This window comes from Phaseolus vulgaris, chromosome 1, assembly GCF_051622355.1.
Source record: "Phaseolus vulgaris cultivar YP4 chromosome 1, ASM5162235v1, whole genome shotgun sequence".
In the NCBI taxonomy this organism is placed as follows: Eukaryota; Viridiplantae; Streptophyta; class Magnoliopsida; order Fabales; family Fabaceae; genus Phaseolus; species Phaseolus vulgaris.
The window spans coordinates 20,640,798-20,661,280 of NC_143498.1; the positions used below are offsets into that span (position 1 = coordinate 20,640,798).

At 35.7% G+C, this 20,483-nt stretch overlaps 3 protein-coding genes and 1 non-coding gene across 11 annotated transcripts; 1 reads left to right on the top strand and 3 right to left on the bottom strand.

The window, feature by feature from the left end:
• LOC137815461 (arabinogalactan O-methyltransferase 1) lies at positions 1 to 1,006 on the top strand. The gene has a single exon (XM_068618582.2). The coding sequence runs from the start codon at positions 29 to 31 to the stop codon at positions 938 to 940; it is 912 nt and encodes a 303-aa protein (XP_068474683.2). The 5' UTR covers positions 1 to 28; the 3' UTR covers positions 941 to 1,006.
• A 6,140-nt stretch (positions 1,007 to 7,146) lies between these two features.
• TRNAL-AAG (transfer RNA leucine (anticodon AAG)) lies at positions 7,147 to 7,227 on the bottom strand. The gene has a single exon. It is a non-coding gene; the product is annotated as a tRNA-Leu (tRNA).
• Positions 7,228 to 7,812: 585 nt separating this feature from the next.
• On the bottom strand, positions 7,813 to 18,291 carry LOC137813692 (plant/protein). Of its 8 annotated transcripts, XR_011081480.1 has the most exons (8): positions 17,997 to 18,291; positions 17,846 to 17,886; positions 16,935 to 16,992; positions 16,117 to 16,210; positions 8,953 to 9,037; positions 8,812 to 8,877; positions 8,096 to 8,271; positions 7,813 to 7,972 (listed from the first exon to the last, which is right to left on the bottom strand). XR_011081480.1 is itself a non-coding variant. In XM_068616068.1 (7 exons), the coding sequence occupies exons 1-7, from the start codon at positions 18,085 to 18,087 to the stop codon at positions 8,158 to 8,160; spliced, it is 549 nt and encodes a 182-aa protein (XP_068472169.1). In that variant the 5' UTR covers positions 18,088 to 18,291; the 3' UTR covers positions 7,813 to 8,157. The 8 variants fall into 8 exon arrangements, 5 of the variants coding, with proteins under 5 accessions (XP_068472169.1, XP_090157025.1, XP_068472170.1 ...); XR_011081481.1 differs by lacking the exon at positions 8,812 to 8,877; XR_016520195.1 differs by having other exon boundaries at positions 7,813 to 8,271; positions 8,812 to 8,896.
• Positions 18,292 to 18,484: 193 nt separating this feature from the next.
• On the bottom strand, positions 18,485 to 19,759 carry TSO2 (Ferritin/ribonucleotide reductase-like family protein). The gene has a single exon (XM_068616067.1). The coding sequence runs from the start codon at positions 19,620 to 19,622 to the stop codon at positions 18,633 to 18,635; it is 990 nt and encodes a 329-aa protein (XP_068472168.1). The 5' UTR covers positions 19,623 to 19,759; the 3' UTR covers positions 18,485 to 18,632.
• Between the last annotated feature and the right edge of the window lie 724 nt (positions 19,760 to 20,483).

Sequence of the window (20,483 nt, forward strand, 5' to 3'; positions counted from 1 at the left end):
CCTGCACATATCAAACACACCTACCAACATGCAAGCCTTGATATTCAGGTCCTCCCAACCCTTCCACAAGAAGAAACACCCTTCCACCCCCAACTCCCGCCTTCTCACCCTCCTCGCTGCCACACTCGCCACCACTCTCTTCCTCCTCTTCCTCTTCCGCCACACCCTCATCGACCCCAACAACCACTGCATCCCCTCCACCACAGCCGTCCGCCTCACCGACTCTGAGTCCGCCATCGCCACTCAGTTCGACGACACACCCCTCACCCTCGTCACCATCCTCCACTACGCCACCGCGCTCGCGCTCCCGCAACAGATCAAGGGCGAGATTCGACGCGCCTTCGACGTCCTCCAATCCCTTGCCCCATGCAACTTCCTCGTATTCGGTCTCGGCCACGACTCCCTCATGTGGGACTCCTTCAACCCACGTGGCACCACGTTGTTCCTTGACGAGGATCCCAAGTGGACCCTCTCCTCCATCCAACGTTTCCCCATCCTACGCGCCCATACCGTGCGTTACCCCACGCGCCTCGCCGACGCCAAGACCCTCGTAACCTCTTACAAAAGGGATTGTGGCGGTGCCACTCCCACGGGTCATGCCTTAAAGGGTGACTGGCGGTGCATGCTGGCACTCAGCAACCTGCCGAATGATGTGTACGATCGTGATTGGGATGTGATCATGATCGACGGGCCTCGAGGGTATTTTCCGGCAGCCCCGGGGAGGATGGCGGTGATATACTCTGCTGCCATGATGGCGCGTGGGAGAAGAAAATCGGGTGTGACGCACGTGTTTCTTCATGACGTGGATAGAGAGGTTGAGAAACAGTATGCGAGGGAATTTTTGTGCATGAAATATAGGATTGGGGGTATTAGGAAGCTTTGGCATTTTGTTATTCCACCCGTTGTTAATGCTAGTGATATTAGTCATGGATTTTGCTGAACTTTATACTTTGTTTTCCTTTATGCAACGCTTATAAAATGAAATAGAAAATGCTACATTCAAGGATTTGTTCCATGGTAATTACATTTCTGTTTTGTAACTCAAACAATCTTCCATGTTCAGACCTACCTCTTCATGCAATATTATCAAAGTTTATGTTGTTTAATCGAAGTATAATAAAAAACAAGTTCATAACATTAGAAGACCGATATTGCATATCATACAGCTTTGAAGTGAATAATACACGGAATCTCTTTTCCCCTAAACCAATTTTGGCAAGTCACTTCTTTTTTAGCCCTCTAAATTGGAAATAATTCAAAGTCGTGTGAAACAGAGGGTGTAGAATTTATAAACTTTTGGACTTTGAGAGGATGTAGGTTTTCTTACAAAAATATGCATTGTTATTTTAAATTTAATAAAATAATTTAAAAAAATTTAAAAAGGTCGTAATTCAACAGACATCTTTATTTTTCAATATATAATATTTTAAATTTGGTGAAGAAGTTTGGCATGAAAGTACGGCTTCAATTTTTTAAGTATATAATTCTTATGATTTTGCCATTTATTTACTTGTCTTTGATGGGTATAAAAGGCACCATTTGAGATTGTTCTGCATCAATTGTAAGAGACACATTTAAAAAGGGAAATTAACCACAAATAAATGGGATAGTGCCAAAAAAGTTAGAAAAAGTGGATCTCACGAGGAGATAAGCAATTCGTTGTTTGCTTGGTGACATGTTTCTATGGATACCATCCCTAAAAAAATTATGATCTTATCTTATAGATAGTGGAAGTAAACTGCAGCATAACTTATACATATTATTATTAATATAATTTATACTAACTATTATTAATATAATTTATACATATTATTAATATAATTTATATTTATTATTATTAATATAATTTATATATATTATTATTAATATAATTTATACATATTATTATTATTAATATAATTTAAACTTATTATTATTAATATAATTATACATATTATTATTAATATAATTTATACAATTTATAATAATAATAATATAAATTATATTCATATTATTAATATTATATTCAATATTCATATTCTTAATATTATATTCATATTATTAACATTATTCATATTATTAATAATATTAATAATATTTTTAATGTTATTAATAATATTGTTAATATTATATTCATATTATTAATATTATATTTCATATTATTATTATATTCATATTATTAATATTATATTCATTTTATTTATATTATATTCATTTTATTTATATTGTATTCATTTTATTTATATTATATTCATTTTATTTATATTATATTCATTTTATGTAATAATCCGTATATAATTCGCGTTTTTCTTGTAGTGAATTTGGACTCACTTTAGGAGTTCAAATAGCAAAGATAGGCTAGAATAGGTGTCTATACCATAGTAGGGGCTGTAGTTATCATTTTAGCTTGTTTCTAGTCCTTTAGAAAGGTTTTTTGACCTAGTTTCTAGAAGAACAAGCCTAAGGTGCGGTTTTGACTCAGTCAAACCCTAAAGGCAGCCCCCTCACACATTTACCACCCTACCCTTTCCCTTCTTGCCCATCAAGGCACCCATTCCTATAAATAGGGTGCCTTACTCCATGTATTTCATGAAGATTTTGAATATAGTAAAGAAACTATGTTTGAGTGATTAACTAAATATTTTGGGTCTTATCTTAAGTGTGTGAGCATTTCAAGTGGCGGTTCTTCCTCACTTATCTTGGAATCCCCACCCTCCAAGTGGCGTGTTCATCTTCACCATTCTCACCATAAAATTCTTTCATCTCATCTCTTTTTTCATCCTTCCTTGCGCCATTTATGTTTTTTGCTTATGTTCTTGTTTATGTCATTTCTTTTTTGTCACCTTCATTCATCATTTATTTCCATTCTTCTTAAATTCTGCCCCTTGCATCATAATCACCTTATTCTTGTGTTTTTCTCTTTGCCCTTGTGAAGTAAACCTTCACACCAAGGTTGTCAAACTCGCGAGTCTACGTAGACTCGTGGGAGCTCCGTAGACTCGACTCACAGACTCGACTCGTAAACTCGTAAGAGTCTACTTTCCTATTAAAAAAAAATTAATAAAAAAAATTAATAATTTTTTAGAGCATTTTTACTTCTATTAGAAGATGCAGTTCTATTGAACTCACTTAAATTTGATCCACACCCTCCCAGACCTTTCTTAAAAAATATACTGCTCCTCCAAATTTAACTTCTGCACAAAAAAAACTAATGTGCAGCAAGCCCAATTAAAAAAATAAACTTCATTCTGCAGCAGCCCAATAAAAAAAATATGGAACCTTAATCCCTTCCCTACCCTAATTTCACACCACCCATCTCAAGCAGCAACCTGCCACCACCGCGACGCCACCACCTGCAACCCGCGACGCCACCACTGTGACGCCACCACCTGCAACCCGCGACCATCGCACGCTCCGCTCGATCTACTGCCGCACTCCACATAAGAACACGAAGAAGACGCAGTCCACACGCAAACACAAACGACACTGTTTTGGGTTTAAAAAAAAACAGTTGGACTCGCCAACTTGGACTAGAGTCGCGAGTCCACTGCGATTTCACCGAGTCCGCGCCGAGTCCACCGAGTTTACCCCAAAAACGAGTTTACTACCGAGTTAACTGGGTAAGGCAAAGTGGGCACGTAAACTCGGACGAGTCAACGAGTTGACTCGCGAGTTTGATAACCATGCTTCACACTTACTTAGTCACTTGGTTAAGTTCGTGTCCAGTGGGAATCTTCTTAGGGTTCTGATGGAGATCAAGATCAAGAAGAGGTAGAAGCCGAAGTTGAAGTTGATCAAGAGGATATTAGCTTACCTCAAAGGATTACAAGGAGCAAATTTAAAGAATTAGGAAGTAGTGGCAAAATGTTTTCTCTTTTTGTAGTATCTTTTGTATAAAATGTAGAATGTTTAAATATATAGTTTTTAGAAAGGTGCTTAGAGGGAAACCTAAAGATACCTCTTTTGTAAAAGCATCTTTGGACATTAGTTTAGAACTTTCTAGAAGTTGACCCTTCATACCTCACTATAGGCGCTAGAAGTGGGTAGCATGAAAGGGACTTTTGGTTAGCTTGTTGTGTAAGCTTTGTAAACTTCATGACCGGTCCTTCTCCTATATAAGGAGGGCTTGGGTCCTTCTAAATACAGATTTGATATTGATAGTACCGAAACTCTCCCAAAATTGGTGAGCATTTGAGAGACTTGTGTCTTCTCTTGCCTAGTCTTATCTTGAGAGCAATCTTGGAGCCTCAAGTGGCGACATCTCACTCATCTTGGAGCTTTGCATCCTCCAGGTGGTGTGTTCCTTTCCAAGGACTCCAACTACATAAGTCTTCTTCTCTTTTCCATCTAGTTCATCCATTTCCATGTCCATATAAACTCCTAAAACATGTCTTAGGTCTTTTCTTGCACTTTTATTCGGTTCTTTAGCTTTCTTTCTTATTTTGTTCGGTTCATCTTCTTCTTTACTGTTTTTAATCGGTTCATCTTCTTTCTTTTATGCTTTTGTTCGGTTCAATTCAACTGTTAGCCTTTTTAATCGGTTCATCTTCTTTCTTTTAAGCTTTTGTTCGGTTCAATTCAATTGTTAGCCTTTTTAATTGGTTCATTTGATTTCTTGTGCATTTTAGTCGGTTCAATTTGACAAGAAATGGATTTCTATATGAGTTTTGGTGTGATGGCTCAAGTTTTGGTGAGTTCTTGAATGAAAGAACATTGATCCAATTCTAGAAAAGTGCCTATTCACTTTCCAACTCAAGTTGATTCCATATAATGTCTATGAAACATCTATATCTTGCTATTGGAATCATATCAGGTTCTCACCTTAAATTGCTAATCTCAAAATCATAAACAAGGGCAACCAATTAAAATGTGCAATCCTAAAATCAACTCACATCACCTTAGGACAAGCCTTGTTTAGGTCGGTGAATTCGACACACATCCTCCACTTCCCATTAGCCTTCTTTACCAACACAACGTTGGCTAGCCACTCAGGGTATGGGATCTCCCTTACGTGACCAAAAACCAACAGCTTCCGAGTCTCTTCTCAGATGATAAGGCGCTTATCCTCATTGAACTTTCTCCTCCTCTGGACCACGAGTTTAATTCTTTCATCCATGGTAAGCCGATGAGATAGGAAGTATGGATCTATCCTGGGCATGTTCGCAGACGACCATGCAAACGCATCCATATTTTCCAAGATCATATCGGCTATCTTATCCTCTAGCTCCTTGCACAACGAGATGTCGAGCTTGAACTTCTTTTCTTGAACCTCTCCAGCTGGTCCAGGTCTCCTTTCACTGACGACTTATGCCTCTGCAATCCACTCTGGCTCTCCTACTTGAACAATGATTGCGTATGGTCCTCTTCTTCAGGTTACTCTCGTAGCACTTCTATGTCGTCTTCTGATCTATAAAGCTATAAGGTTTAAGGTTTGCTCTATCATCTAATCAACATATTGATATATTACAATGTATGCTCTATTGGCTTAAAGGAGTGCTCTTTGTTTAAGTCGCCTTTTTGGCATTCCATACCCTTTCCTATGTACCACTTTGTCACCTTCTTCTTCTCCTTGATGAATTCTTTTTTATAGACTCTTTGAAGAAAATAGTCATTAGATGATCGTTTATAGTCATTAATCATCTTTAGCTTCTACGCATGTTCATTCTATGTCTTCTATGTCTAATGAGCTTTATCATTATTATTGCATTTAATGGAGTATCGATCTTTGCTCTATTTTATTCACAATATCCTTGATAATTGACAACGTTTATCTCCATAGGTAGTATAGTCTTTTTCAAAAATTTATGATTGACATGCATTCCGTACAGGGAAAATAGCTAGATCAGAGTTGACAATCTCTTTGCGTCAGGAAGTTGATGAATAAAGTAATTTTAGCTCGCGTCTCGAGAGATCTTTAATATATGATTTTAAACTGAACTCTTTAGCATATGGACATTTCCTGCAAAAATAGAGTAAACACATGGATATTTAATTTAAGTACAAGGTTTGCTTAGTCTATGTGTACCATCTGATGTTTGATACGCACTTCATTTGTTCTTATGTCTGTCTTATCAGACTTTGAAAAAATACTACATAGTATTGCATCGTCTGTCAAATGAAACATTTGCTTCTTACATAGCCTATTGTTTATATAATATTATCGTCTTACAATTGTGATCATATTTTACACTTTACGATCATATTTTACACTTAATTATTTTAAAGCATTTGGAATGTTGAAGTCTTGGCTTCACACACTATTGTAAAGTTCCTTAAACTAAAAATGCACAATCATATTTAATGTTATTTAAAAGTTCCCATATAGAATAAAAATTGTGAGCAACTTTGGACATAAGTAAGACTGTGACCTTGATTGAAAAACAACCCTTCATGCATGATCCAAAAAAATAATCTATACAAATGTTAACCATAAAATTATCTTTAACGTCCATCTAAAATAAGTCACATCAATATTATTCAAGAAAATCTAAACTATAGTCAACCAAGAAATAACCTTGTCTTATATCATAAAAAAATAATTATAATAATATCAATTAAAATATAACAACTTACATCTGAAAAATAGTTTCATTGGTGTTATTAAAAAACATTAGCTTGGCATTGGCCAAAAATCAATCTAACGTCAATTGAGAAAAAACATGACTAACATTAATTAAAAATAATATTGTCATACATTAAAAAAAAATAACTTTAATTGATGTTGATTAACCAACATTTTTTACCAAATAACCTCAAGTGATATCAATAGAAAAAATCATATTTAACATCAGTCGAAAAGAACTATTGATGTTAACTAAAAAAACTCTAACTAACAGTAAGTGAAAATTAATTATAACCTACATCGACACAAAAATTGAAACTGGAATCAAGTAAAATATATAAAAAGAAAGACAAATTTATTGGAAAAGAAAATAAAAAAAAATCATACTCTTATATTTGTTTTTACAAATATATCAAATTTTCTTACAAATAATCAAATTACTCCCATAAATTTCAATTTTCTACCTAAACAAATTATCCTATAAAAAATCCCATAATTGTATGGAAAAAAAAATTGGAATCAACCTGAGAGAAATCTTATTTACTCTTAAAAAATATCACTCCCAAAAAGATAATAAATGAAAGATTTATATAAAAAAAAATTATTGTTGAGAGTGGGATTTGAACCCACGCCCTTTCGGACCAGAACCTTAATCTGGCGCCTTAGACCAACTCGGCCATCTCAACATGTGATGTTTAATATCAGTTATTCAATAATTTACTGTTTCTGTATACTCTAACAACTATACAATTTTTGTTTCTGTTGTATTGGAAATATATCTTCCTTCAAATCAAAACGTACATTACCTCTAACCAAAAATCATTCTCCTGGATTTTGAACAGTAACCATACGAAAACTTGGTCCCATAGAACCTACCAAGTTTTCTATAACTGCAGTATCGTAAAAGCTTCTTCAACAAATTACTTATACAAAAGCATGCTCAGATGCCTAATCGACTCATGCTTTTAACATTTATATTATATGATAATAGCTAATCCTTAACCCGTTTACTGCCTATGGATGAAACTTGAAACAAAGGAGATAAAACTAATTATTCCTTATATTTATTTAAAAAAGAAAAAAAAAGTTTGCAACAGCAGATTTCTTTAGGAATCTACTAGAGTGCTGCCGAATTATTCGATTGGAGATTTTTTTTATTTCCATTTCCATAAAAGCTACTTTCAAACTTCATATAGCATTATTAATTACAAGTGTAGTACTTCATGTTCAATTGTGTTTTAAAAAATAAAAAAATTCGATACCATAATAAATAATGGAAGCATCATAATACTTTTCCACCATGCTTTTGATAATAAGGATTCAGTACAGTACTTCACATAAATAAATTAGACCATGGTCGTTATACTCTCGCTGCTGAGGCAGAAAGCCTAGCCATGAAAACGCTACCTCCCATATCGTAAAAATGTTCACCTTACAAAAGTTCCAATAATAAAAATATAATGAACATAAAATCCAGTAACTTGATAAAACGTCAAAAGGTTAGGTAAATAAAGTAAAAAATGTGTCAAGAATTGTGAATTGGCCAACTCCTACCCTTGAACCAAAATATCTCTGAATTTAACAAAAGGGTTCGTCTTAAAGGCTGGCTTCTAGGTCTACCTTGGCGTATACAAAGGGGACACCTTTCTTGGAACAATCTCTTCGATCTGCTCAGCTGACAAAATGGATGTCTCACTTTCATAATTGCTGCTTTTCATCTGCTGGTGTAACTGGCAGAAGAAAAAAAGTTAAATTCATCTAATAAATTCATTTTCTACTACTTCAAATCAAACAAGCAATTTTCAATAAAAATATCCTGAATAGGATTATGAAGCTCCAAAACCACGCGATAAGCTAGCCCAACAAAGTTGAAATACATATATACATATACTCATACATGCATATATGTATATAACATATATATATATATATATAGCATACGTATAATGTGAGAAAATGGGTTACTGAGATATGGGAGTTTAATAAATATTCAAATCTAGATCCATACTATTTGTCCCCTGAATTTCCTCATGTGCACCAAATCACCCCTCCCCCAGCCCCACCATGAATAAAAACCACCTCATCGTGGGATGAGAGGACGATGACGACCAAGCATTAAGCTTTGGCCTCCACACAGTGACCGAAAGGTGCAAAATGAATGTAATTACAATTCAGAATTGGTGTGTCACAATTGATTACCACTGTTATATTTTTCTTACTGGAAGCAAGATTTAAAACGAATCTCCCTGTACTTTGAAACCAGTGTTTACCTTCTCAAGGATTGCAGATTGATCGTCCAAGTTAAACTTGCGCATGTACTTCAGCATCTCTAGTTGCTGTAAATTTTCACGCTTTCTATAAAGTAGTGTAGCAAGTACCAAAGAATTCATCAGAAGTCAAATAAATTTTACCTCTTCCTGTAAAATTTGTTGGTTGAGCAATTTTTCTGCAAATTCTTCTTCTCCAAGCTCTGCTTCATCGCAGGCAACCTCTTCTCTGCCAAAAGACATTTCGCATTACATAACTGTACTAATCCTTCTTCCAAATAAAGTCGTGTAGTTTATTTTGCGTATGGAGAGAAGAAGAGGCAAGCATTAAATCAGAAAATAGGATTCAGTAGCTTTGAAACCACGAAGTACATTTTTGGGTTACATAATATTTTAGGTAAGGGGGTGGGGGAGGGGTATTCCAAAACCTCTCTTGCTATGATTTAGCTATAAGTTGTTTCCAACATATTATAAATTAATTGAAACACGTCTGCTGGAGTGCATGAAAAACAATCAAAGCTAAGTGTTGTGATATTGTATAGTCAGGCCTGGGCCTCTTGGGCCTTCAGTTTTGTTTCGCTTTTTTTTTTCAGTAATTGTCCTACATGTATATATGTAGGATTGCTCTGTTTTAATATGATGAGTTTTTTTTGTCTTCCTTTGATAATCCTTTCTTCCATTCCTCTTCTGGTTTCCGTTTATGCATGAGTGATATATCAATATGTGAGATGTTCGTATGAATATGCCTGAGGGAATCTACCATTTTCATATCAGAGCAAGTTGAAGGACCTGCTCTGTTTCCGCTGCGTTCTTATCATGTTTTGTTCTTTCCCTATTTCTTATTCTTGCTTCTTCTCTTTCTTCATGGAACTGTCGGGTACAGAAACTGGTTTTGTCATGGATCATTGCATGAATCCTTCCCGTCCCTTCCCTTCTACTTGCATTCCAAAAAGGATCCTGGTGTTATTCATCCTGGTGTTATTCTTGTCACTCCTCAACTCAGTGAACAGAATTACCATTCTTAGACCACAGATAAGAAGAGGGTTCCTCTATCCAAAAACAAGTTGAAATTCGTTGACGGAAGCATCAGCATACCCGAGCATGGTGATTCAATGTTTAAAGCCTGGGAAAGGTGCAACATTAAGGTTTTATTTTGGATTAATCGAACGCCATCTGCCCAAATAGCTGAGAGTGTGGTTTACATTGATGTTCCCAAGAATCTGTGGGATGATTTAAAGGAAAAATCCTCAAAAGGAGATGATTTTCGTCTATCTAACTTATTCCAAGAAATTAATTCGATTAAGCAAAGAGAAAGAAATGTCACTTAATTCTACATTGATCTCCACATTCACTGGGAAGAACTTGAATCTTGGAGACCTAGTCTAACATGTGTTTGTGATGTTGCTGCCAGATGTGAACTATCCAAAATTCCAGTCAAATACAGAGATGCTGAACACATTATATGTATTTTAAGGGCCTTAGTGAAATTTACAAACGCAAGTCATGGAACCCCTTCCCAACATAAACCGGGTCTTTTCTTTGATTATCCAACAAGAGAGGCAACTCACTATTAACACATATGCTGAGAATAAAATGATTGTTAATGCTGCTGAAAGACAACGGAATTGGAACACTACTGAAAAACAGAACAATTGGAAACCGCAAGATCAAAGCACTTAGAAATCTCAAGGTAGAGGTAGCATTTGGAGAGGAAGAGGGCAATCCTTTATTCAAGAAAAACAATGTTCTTATTGTAACAAGTCAAATCACGTTGTTCATGAGTGTTATGCTACACATGAATTCCCTCCATGGTAAAAACAAAGAATTGAGCATGCTGCTAACTTCTCGGAAAAGGACATAGGTAATGACTAATCGTGTAATCTGGTACAGAACAACAATCAAGATTTGAAACATGATAGCAGTCCCTTTACGGCTGAGCAAGTTCAATAGCTTTTAAAGCTTTTATAAGATTCTCCTAGCCATAGTGTCAACCAAATACATAACTCCAGCAATGGTGAGTCTGCTACATAGAAAACTCAACCAGGTAACAGTTCTTGGATTTTAGTTACCAGGGCTACTGACCATGTTACTCATAATAAGTCATTTTGTTACCTTCTTCAAAATTAAACATGTTCATATAAGGCTTCCTAATTATTCTTACGTACTACGTACTGTGAATTATGTTGGCACCATTCAATTCACTGATAAATTTATCATTTTCAATGCCATGTGTATACTTGAATTTACCTTTAACCTGATTTCAGTTCAACGTTAATTGATTTAAATTGCCAACTAACTTTTTCTCACAAGACTTGCAAATTCAGGATAGTGTTTCATCAAGGATGATTGGTCAAGCTAGGTAGAGGATTATATTATCTTCGTGAATCTTCTTTCATACCTAAAGAAAATCATTTACTAGTTAATAATACTTTGATTTGTAAAAAGTCTTATATAGACATTTGGCACTTTAGACTAGGTCATCCTTCAAGTAAAGTTGTTCAACATATCTACACAAGATTCTCTTATGTGCAATTTTATTTCTGAAAAGTTTGTGATATATGTCACTTTTGCCAAACAACACAAGTCTTCTTTTCAGAAAAGCGATACTGATTATTTAAATGCTTTTGACTTGATATATGTTGATGTATGGGGATCTATAGTTGTTAGTTTTGTACATGGTCATAAATATTTTCTCACTGAAGACAAAACGTGAAACCAGACCCTTGTTATGTAGTTTAATAATGTATGTTAAGAATCAATTCAATCGGAACATCAAAATTATTAGATCTGACAATGGTAGGGAATTTAAATGCAATGATTTATATGATAAATTTGGAATTTTACATCAATAAACTTGTATAGAAACCTCACGGAAAATGTTGTTGCTGAAAGGAAACATCAGCACATCCTAAATGTTACTTGTAATCTTCTTTTCCAATCTAGCTTGCCAAAAGTTTGTAATCTTCTTTTCCAATCTAGCTTGCCAAAAGTTTATTGGTCTTGTGCTGTCACTCATGCTATTCATTTAATAAATAGACTTCCCTCAAATACTCTTAATGGAAAGTCTCCCTATGAATTATTTCCTACTCATCTAAATTTCAAGACCTTTGATTCTTTATTTTGCTTCAACCTTAAACAACAATAGGACTTCAAACCAAGGTCCAGAAAATGCATTTTCATTGGTTACAAAACTGACATTGAAGGATATGTTCTCTTAGATGTTAAGAATAGAAAAATTTTCATACATAAAATTGAGAAGTGAACTTTAAGCCTAACTCAATTTTATAAAACCGGCTTATAAAGTGAAATTTGCACTCACTTATGCTCTAATCTCTAGTCGATGTGCGATCTCCAACACACATCTCTAACGCAGAGACTACCAACTCGTGTGTGGGGTGGTCTGATAACGGACTGATAGCGGATGACCTGATAAGTCCAACAAACTTTTGCTAAGATAGGCTCAAAATGACTCTGATACTATGTTGAAAGAAAAAGAAGAATAGGGTAAATTTCTTGTATATATTGAACACATAAAGTTATGTTTATATAGAAAAAGAAATATATGGGCTAACCCATTACATAAATAAAAATGTTTAACAATATCTATAATATCTCATGATATCTAATAACATCTAACAAGTAGAAATGTTATCTTCTATAAAAAAATATTTCCTTACAAGCATTCCAAAGGTATTTTAGAAAACAACAATGATACTACTAAAAATTCTGCACAAAATAATCAAACTTTCTTGCTTGAGCCTCTCAGTTATTTTAGCAGTAATGATAATCATACTGAAGGTTCAGACATCAGTACAAATGATGCTCGTAGATCTGATGATTCTAGCAACACTGAAAACATCAGTCATGATACTTCCTTCAATGAAAGTTTGGAATACAACAGCACCAATGAAAGTCACACTGATGCAGAAAATATCAATGAAGACTGCATTCTCAAGCGATCCAACAGAGTAATAAGGGTTCCAAAAATTTTAATGGATTATCATCATCAGGTTAATTCTCTTTCTGAAAACTCTCCTTCTCAAACCAAAAGTTAAATATCCCATATCATCTATTTTAACATATAATTATTTCTCTGATCAACATCTGAATTATACGTTGGCCATATCTTCTCATAATGAACATTGCACGAATGAGAAGGCTGCCATGAACAAAGAGATCAAAGCTCTTCTAGACAACAAAACTTGGTATCTCACTGAATTGCATCCTAAAAAGACCCTTATTGGATGCAAATGGATTTATAAGATCAAATACAAGTTAGATGGATCCATACAAAGATACAAAGCACAGCTCATGGCCAAGGGGTATACTGAATTTGAAAGGATAGACTATTTGGAATGCTTGCTAGCAAGCCCTGTTACACCTATCATGTGTGACGTCAAGACTTTATTTGAAACTGAAATGCTTCTTAAGATGCTAACTCTTATCACAAACTCATAGGAAAATTGTTATACCTTACCAAGCGTTCTGATAGCAACTTTGTTGTCCATCTTCTTAGTCAATTTGTACAAGAACCTATTATTCAACATCATCAAATTGTTCAACATATTTTTCGGTACATCAAGGCTAACCCTGCAGAAGGTCTGCTCTTTGCTGCTGATTCCAATATTCAATTAAAGGGGTCTACTACTTGGGAATTACAATGGCTAAGTTATCTTCTTCATACTCTTCATATTCAATCAACTACTACTGTTACAATCAGACTACCCGACACATTGTTTACCATATGAGTTTCAATGAACATACCAAGTATATATCAACATTGATTACCATGTTCGTGAAACTTCAAGCCAATCTTTTCCATCTTCTCCTTATTCATTCATGTGATCAACTTGCAAATGTCTTTACTAAATCTTTAAGCCATGTGAATTTCAAAACCATCATTTCCAAACTTGGTATAATGAGTATACATTATCCAGCTTGAGGGGTGGGGGTTTGTGATATTGTATAGTTGGGCCTAGGCCTCTTGGTCCTTTAGTTTTGTTTCCCTTTTTTCCAGTGACTGTCCTATATGTATATATGTAGGATTGCTCTCTGTTTTAATATGATGAGGTTTTATCCTTCCTCTTCTGGTCACCGTTTATGCATGAGTGATATATCAATATGTTAGATGTTTGTATGAATATACTTGAGGGAATCTACCATTTTCAATACTAAGTACAACCAATAAAAATTATCAAAATGCTTCCATAGACTGCATGTTTGTTCCTATTTTATATTTTTGGAAATAAAAGTTTTTTTTAATTTCAAAAGCCCGACTAAAAGGCTACCAAAACAAATATAACAATTATTTCTCCAAATGAAGCTAATTCTTAATGAAAATCAAAAGCACATAAAAGTATTTAACATTAACTACAAGCTCCACTCTCTGAAGGATGCAAGTGTCATATGCTTTAAATATGGTGGAACCGTCAAGCCAGTCCATTTTCTCAATGATAGTATTGCACCAGAACTAGATGCATTGTACTGATTACATTCTTCTTCCCTTTGAAATTAAATTAACATCTTGGAATCTAAAACACCTTGATCTTCCGTGCTCTTGAATCACTGCCTTCTAAGTTTGACATCAAGAAGACTTCATACAATATTAAAAAACATGAGTGGCAAGGGGATGGACAAACTGCTATAGTCACTCAGGTGGAGGAATCAATGAAGAAATCCAAGACTCGGCATCCAATTTGCCACTTCTACTTCAGGTACTACGCTAGGAAATTTAATTTCAAAGGAAAGAAGAATGTAGGAAAGGTGTCCCAATACATGTGGAACCCCAGTAACAAATACTTTAAGAGTAATTGCAAGTATGGTCACAAGGTTGAAGATTGATATATTCTTAAAAAGAGACAAGAAAAGCAAGGTAATTCCTTAGCTCTAACTTTGTCTAGGGAAACTAAGTGTGATCGTTAAGGACGGAGCTGAAGTACCTGTAGATGTTATGTTGGTACAAGAATTGTTTCTTTATGTTTACCTTTCAGACACACTTTATTGTTAATAAAAGATGTTGTTTATGTACCTTCCATGAAAAGAAATTTAATTTTTATACATGCCTTGGATGTAATTACAAATTTATGTTAGACGATGGAGAACACAAATTCATGTTAGTGTTAAAATCTTTTTAATTATTATTATTATTATTATCATTATTATTATTATTATACATATTTCAATTCTCTGTTTTCGTATTTAATATGATTAAATTCTTTAATTGCCATCAGGCCACCTTAAATACATTTTGTAGTTTTAAATGTCTAAATTGAGCATTTTATTTTCACTTTTTCATAGCATACAACATGTATATCATATGTATGAAATTTAAAATTGAGAACTTTTATTCTTTACGACTTAGTGATCAAAATGCAATGAATAACATTGAATTTTGGTTGGGTAAAAAGGAGAAAAAACTTACAATTTCAAAAAACGCCAAAACATTTTCGTTTTGTAAAGATTTGTATTTTGTGATTCTGCCCCGTTGAATTATATTTCATAAAATTGATTGGGAGTTTTTTACCCACTTTCTAGGGAATCACACTGATATTATAATTATAGATTAAACCGGCTCATGAGGTGAGGTTTGCACCCCACTTATATACAATGAAATGTCCTAATCTCTAGTCGATGTGGGATCTCCAACACACTCCTCACGCCGAGGCTACCAACTCGTGCGTGGGATAACATATTATGGGTTTATCAGGCCACCCACTATCGGGCCGTTATCGGACCACCCATAACATATATCTCCATGCACGAGTTGGTAGCCTCGGCGTGAGGGAGTGTGTTGGAGATTCCACATCGACTAGAGATTAGAGCCTTTCATAGTAATATAAATGGGTGCAAACCTCACCTCATTGAGCCGGTTTTATGAGGTTGAGTTAGGCTTAAAACCCACTTTTTAACAGTTACTAATCCACATTAACTATTTTAACACTCCCTCTCAACAGAAAAAAAAAAACAGATATCCTGGTCTCTTTGGAAGAACTCGACTATCCTGTACAAATCCTTCGCTAACAGATTTCCCAACTACTCTCTTTCCTTGCATCCCTATGTAACTCAATCGGGCGTGATTTATGTCTCCTAGTAATTATTCCCTAGCCAATGCTAAGTTGGAGAGCTAATTCACTGATCCTCTTTAATGCAGTCCTTTAAATTCTATTCTTGAAAAGTCAGGACAACTAAAAAGCTAGGAAAGACACGCAGGAAATGGCCATTTTTATAAATGTTTGTTCTAACAATGGAAGAAAAAATGTTAACAGGTTAAGAAGTGGGTGAAAGCCAGATAAAAGAGAGAGAACTTACTTAGAGAGGAATTTATAAAACTGAATCACCAAATCCAGGTCATTCTCATATACAGTACTGACTTTTCCCAGGCACGAGATACCAAATCTTGGATCTGTTGTGTAAATTATACAAATAACAATGTTTCAGAATTAATTACTATCTTTGGTTATACAATAAAACAGATTCTGCATACAATCATTTCATGTATCATAATGCACAAGTTCACCCCACATTTATCCTAAACTAAAATGGTAGGAACCGAACACTCGAGCACAATAAAAGTTTTTTAAGAAAAGGTAATTCTCATCAAATGTGAAAACTACAGTATTTTAAGACTTTATTTTAGGGAAGAAAACCCACGGATTTTCCAGAAAGAAAAGAACCAAGGGCCTGGGAACAATATTCAACCTTAAATTCCAACCAAACTATATCCCAATACTATTTCTGGCAAAAGTAATTTCTAAACTAATCTACATTGGCATGTCTAGCAGGTTGATATAAAAGTATCACCCACCATGTATATGGTGTCAATTCAATTTTTTACCAAGGACAAAGACCAAGAACTTGAAGCACGACACATTTGACCATGAAAAATTTAAGATGATGTGATCCATTATGTGTTTCTCTTTTACGGATGAAAAAGTGAATAACCAATAATGCTCCAGATGGTTTTTGTATCAAGGGAAAAATAAACTACAATCGAGGATGTGCAGCCCATACAAGAATTGAGTTTACACAAAAGCACCATGATGGCACAAATAATTATATGAAAAGTAAGGTTCCAATGCTACAAACAAAGTACAGACAATTAATATATCACAATAAAACAGACATACCAATACCCATCTCCAAAAATATCTCTTCTTGTATTGCAGTGGTGACAGCAACAGCCTCCTGCTCATTAGTTATGAAATCCAGGAAATGACAGTGAAATTCATTACATGCTAACTTTTATCACATAAATTCAAGGGGCAAAAGTTTCATCTTACATGGACTTGCACTTTAACTTTATATATCCAGCATTTAGTTGTCTTTCCATAAAATTAACGCAATAGAGTATACACATAGATGCTAATAAAAAAGGATAAAAAGTGCACAACAATGCCCCATGTGGTTTGCGATGGCTAATAAAAAAGGGCAATCCAAAGCACCAGATCCCCCAGCTAGTGAACCCTGAGGAGGGTATATATATGTAGCCTAATCCATGCAAGCAGAGGGGTCGTTTCCAGAACTTAAACCTTCAAACCTTATTGTTGCACCAATATTTGCCCTCCGCTAAGACTAATCATACAATAGATCAAGAAGAAGCAAAGACAAAAGTTCGAGTTATTCAGCTCAGCTGTCAGACATTCATCAATTCAAATCAGAGGAAGAGACTAACAAGGAAACAAAGTCAAATTCTGTCAAGGTTCCTACATAATCATTTTTGGACAAAATTTGGGTTTGGGACTTTATGATTTTGGCATTGTTCATCAAAAAATTAGAACATAACCTCTATAACCAGCACAAGTCTTGTATTACAGGATTTATAAAAAGTAATGCAAAAATAAAAATCAACTCAGTACGTCTAAATTTTGCGCAATTAATTTCCCTCACAAACCCGTGATTACTTCTTATATCAAGGACGGCTCAGTAAACTAAATACGTAATGCGAGGAGAGAAGCAAAGTCGCTTTATATCGAAGATAATTTAAAAAGACTTGTAAGACATAAAAAAGTGAAGGAAAAACGACAACAAAGAAATTCACCTGCTTATCCTGTACAGCCCCAGCAATCCTTTTCTTCACATCTGCATATACCATAGATTGCGAAAGTGCGAAAGTGCGAAAATCAAATGCCAGTAAGTAGCTAATCAATCACCCAATAAGCAGAACAACAAAATAGGGTTATGAAAAGTACCAGGTTGAGAAGTAAGGAAAATGAAACGATCGAAAAGATGGAAAAGTTGCTCTCTTGTTAACATCCCAGTACTCTCGGTCCCAGATGCCATTCGTAACGCTCATAAACCACAACAAAACGAAGAGATACTAGCCTCGCTAGTCACTGCAACTTAAACGATTAACAAATTCCGTTGTATTTTTCAGGGCTTAAGTTTAGGCTCGCTCCTTTCCACACACTTTTTTACCTTCAAATCAGTTAAGCATTTCCCCAATTATTTTATTGAATTCTGTTGACACTAAAAAATTTCACTCCCATTTTACAACCCATTTTATTATTTTTATTTTCAGTAATTTACAGTTGTTACAAGAAATGTCATATAGGCAGTGATGTAAAACTCCTTTATCTTATTTTATTTTAATAAAGAGAAAGTTCGTAAAATGTTACCATTGTCCTCTTACATTGACCTCAATTAACTAACTATTAAAACAATAAAAATGCCAAATATCTGATAACTGAAAGTATACTTTATCATTCCTCAAGAAAAAATCAGAAATAATAAAAAATCTAAATACTATGCCTAAAAACAAAGGAGCCCATAAATCTATTTAACAGTAAAAATACAGGGAAATACTACTAGCATGAAACACCAATAAACTAAAAGTCTTCATCCATCTTGAAGACGTGTGTATCACCGTTGCCATTCAAGCTGGACATGACGGAAGCCTTCTGGTACTCCCCCACGCGCTTCTCGAAGAAGTTGGTCTTCCCCTGCAGCGAAATAAGCTCCATCCAATCGAACGGGTTCTGCACATTGTACAGCTTCCCGCACCCAAGCGCACCGAGCAACCTATCAGCAACAAACTCAATGTACACACTCATCAAGGCCCCGTTCATCCCCACCAACGCGCAAGGAAGCGCGTCGCAGACAAACTCCCTCTCGATGTCAACTGCATCGCGCACGATCTCCCTCACGCGCTCCTCGGGGAGCTTGTTCCGCATGATAGAGTAGAGCAGGCACGCGAAGTCGCAGTGGAGCCCCTCGTCGCGGGAGATGAGTTCGTTGGAGAAGGTAAGTCCCGGCATGAGGCCTCGCTTCTTGAGCCAGAAGATAGAGCAAAAGCTTCCGGAGAAGAAGATTCCCTCGACGCAGGCGAAGGCAACGATGCGCTCGGCGAAGGACTCGGCGGAGTCGATCCAGCGTAGGGCCCAGTTAGCCTTCTTGGTGACGCAGGGAATAGTGTCAATGGCGTGGAAGAGACGGGTCTTCTCTTTGGAGTCTTTTATGTAGGTTTCAAGGAGGAGGCTGTACATCTCGGAGTGAATGTTCTCGATGGCGATCTGAAAGCCGTAGAAGGCGCGGGCCTCGGAGACCTGGACCTCCTTCATGAAACGGCCGGCAAGGTTTTCAAGGACGATGCCATCGGAGGCGGCGAAGAAGGCGAGGACGTGGGTGATGAAATGGCGCTCGCCATCGGTTAGAGTCTCCCAATGCCGGATGTCCTGCGAGAGGTCGACCTCCTCCGCCGTCCAGAAAGAGGCTTCAGCTTTCTTGTACATTTCCCAGATTTGGGGGTATTGGATTGGGAACATGCAGAATCGATCAGGGTTAGGGGCCAAGAGAGGCTCTTCGGGAATAGAAGGCATTGTGGGATTGGGAGTGTGTAGAAAGAATGGGGTTTATGTTTTGGAGATTGGGGGTTAGGGTTTGAGTCTGAAAGAGGGGAAGGAAGGGCTTATATAAGGAAGTGATTGAAAATTGGAGCGGGGAATTTGAAATTTTTTAGGTAAGGCTTGCGGGAGAAGATTGGAGTTGGGAGAGAGGGTAGTTTGGGGATTTTGCAATGCGTGTTGTGTTGGATACGTTTCTTTAGTTTTGAAGGGAGGGAGGGAGGGATATTATTTTGGTAGGAAATTTTGTGTTCGCGGGTTATTTGGAAGGTTTGAAATTGAAAAGAGGAGTGTGGAATCCCGTTTTGGTGTGATAGGCGGAAAGGGTGAAATTTGAAAGCCACGTGCTTGGCCTGTTTCTTCTTCGTTCTTATCCGTTAATATCCAATACTGTCTCTGATTTCAGAACTTTTGTCCGTACTTAGGTAAGACGATACACGTGGGGACACGCTCTTCACAAATGAGCTGTACACGTCAGAAAATTCTTAGATATTTTTGTTAATCTATTTACATATATTGATATATTAATGTGTTTAAAATCTATTATTTAGATCTTGTTTCATAATGTTTTTATATTTAAATTCATTCTACTAATGCACTGAAATATAAATTAAAAATAATAAATTAGCGAAAACACATGTATTTTTGTGTATGGGGTGGTATATTGCGAAGGAAACATAATCGATATAATAGTTATATAAGATAAATTTATAAATATCTTTAATTTTAGAAACAGAGAAAAAAGTCAATTTAAACAGAAAAGCAGTTTCCAAAATAAATCAGTCAAAACTCGAAATCAAATTGTTTCGTGATTAATTTGAATCAAATTGAAAATTA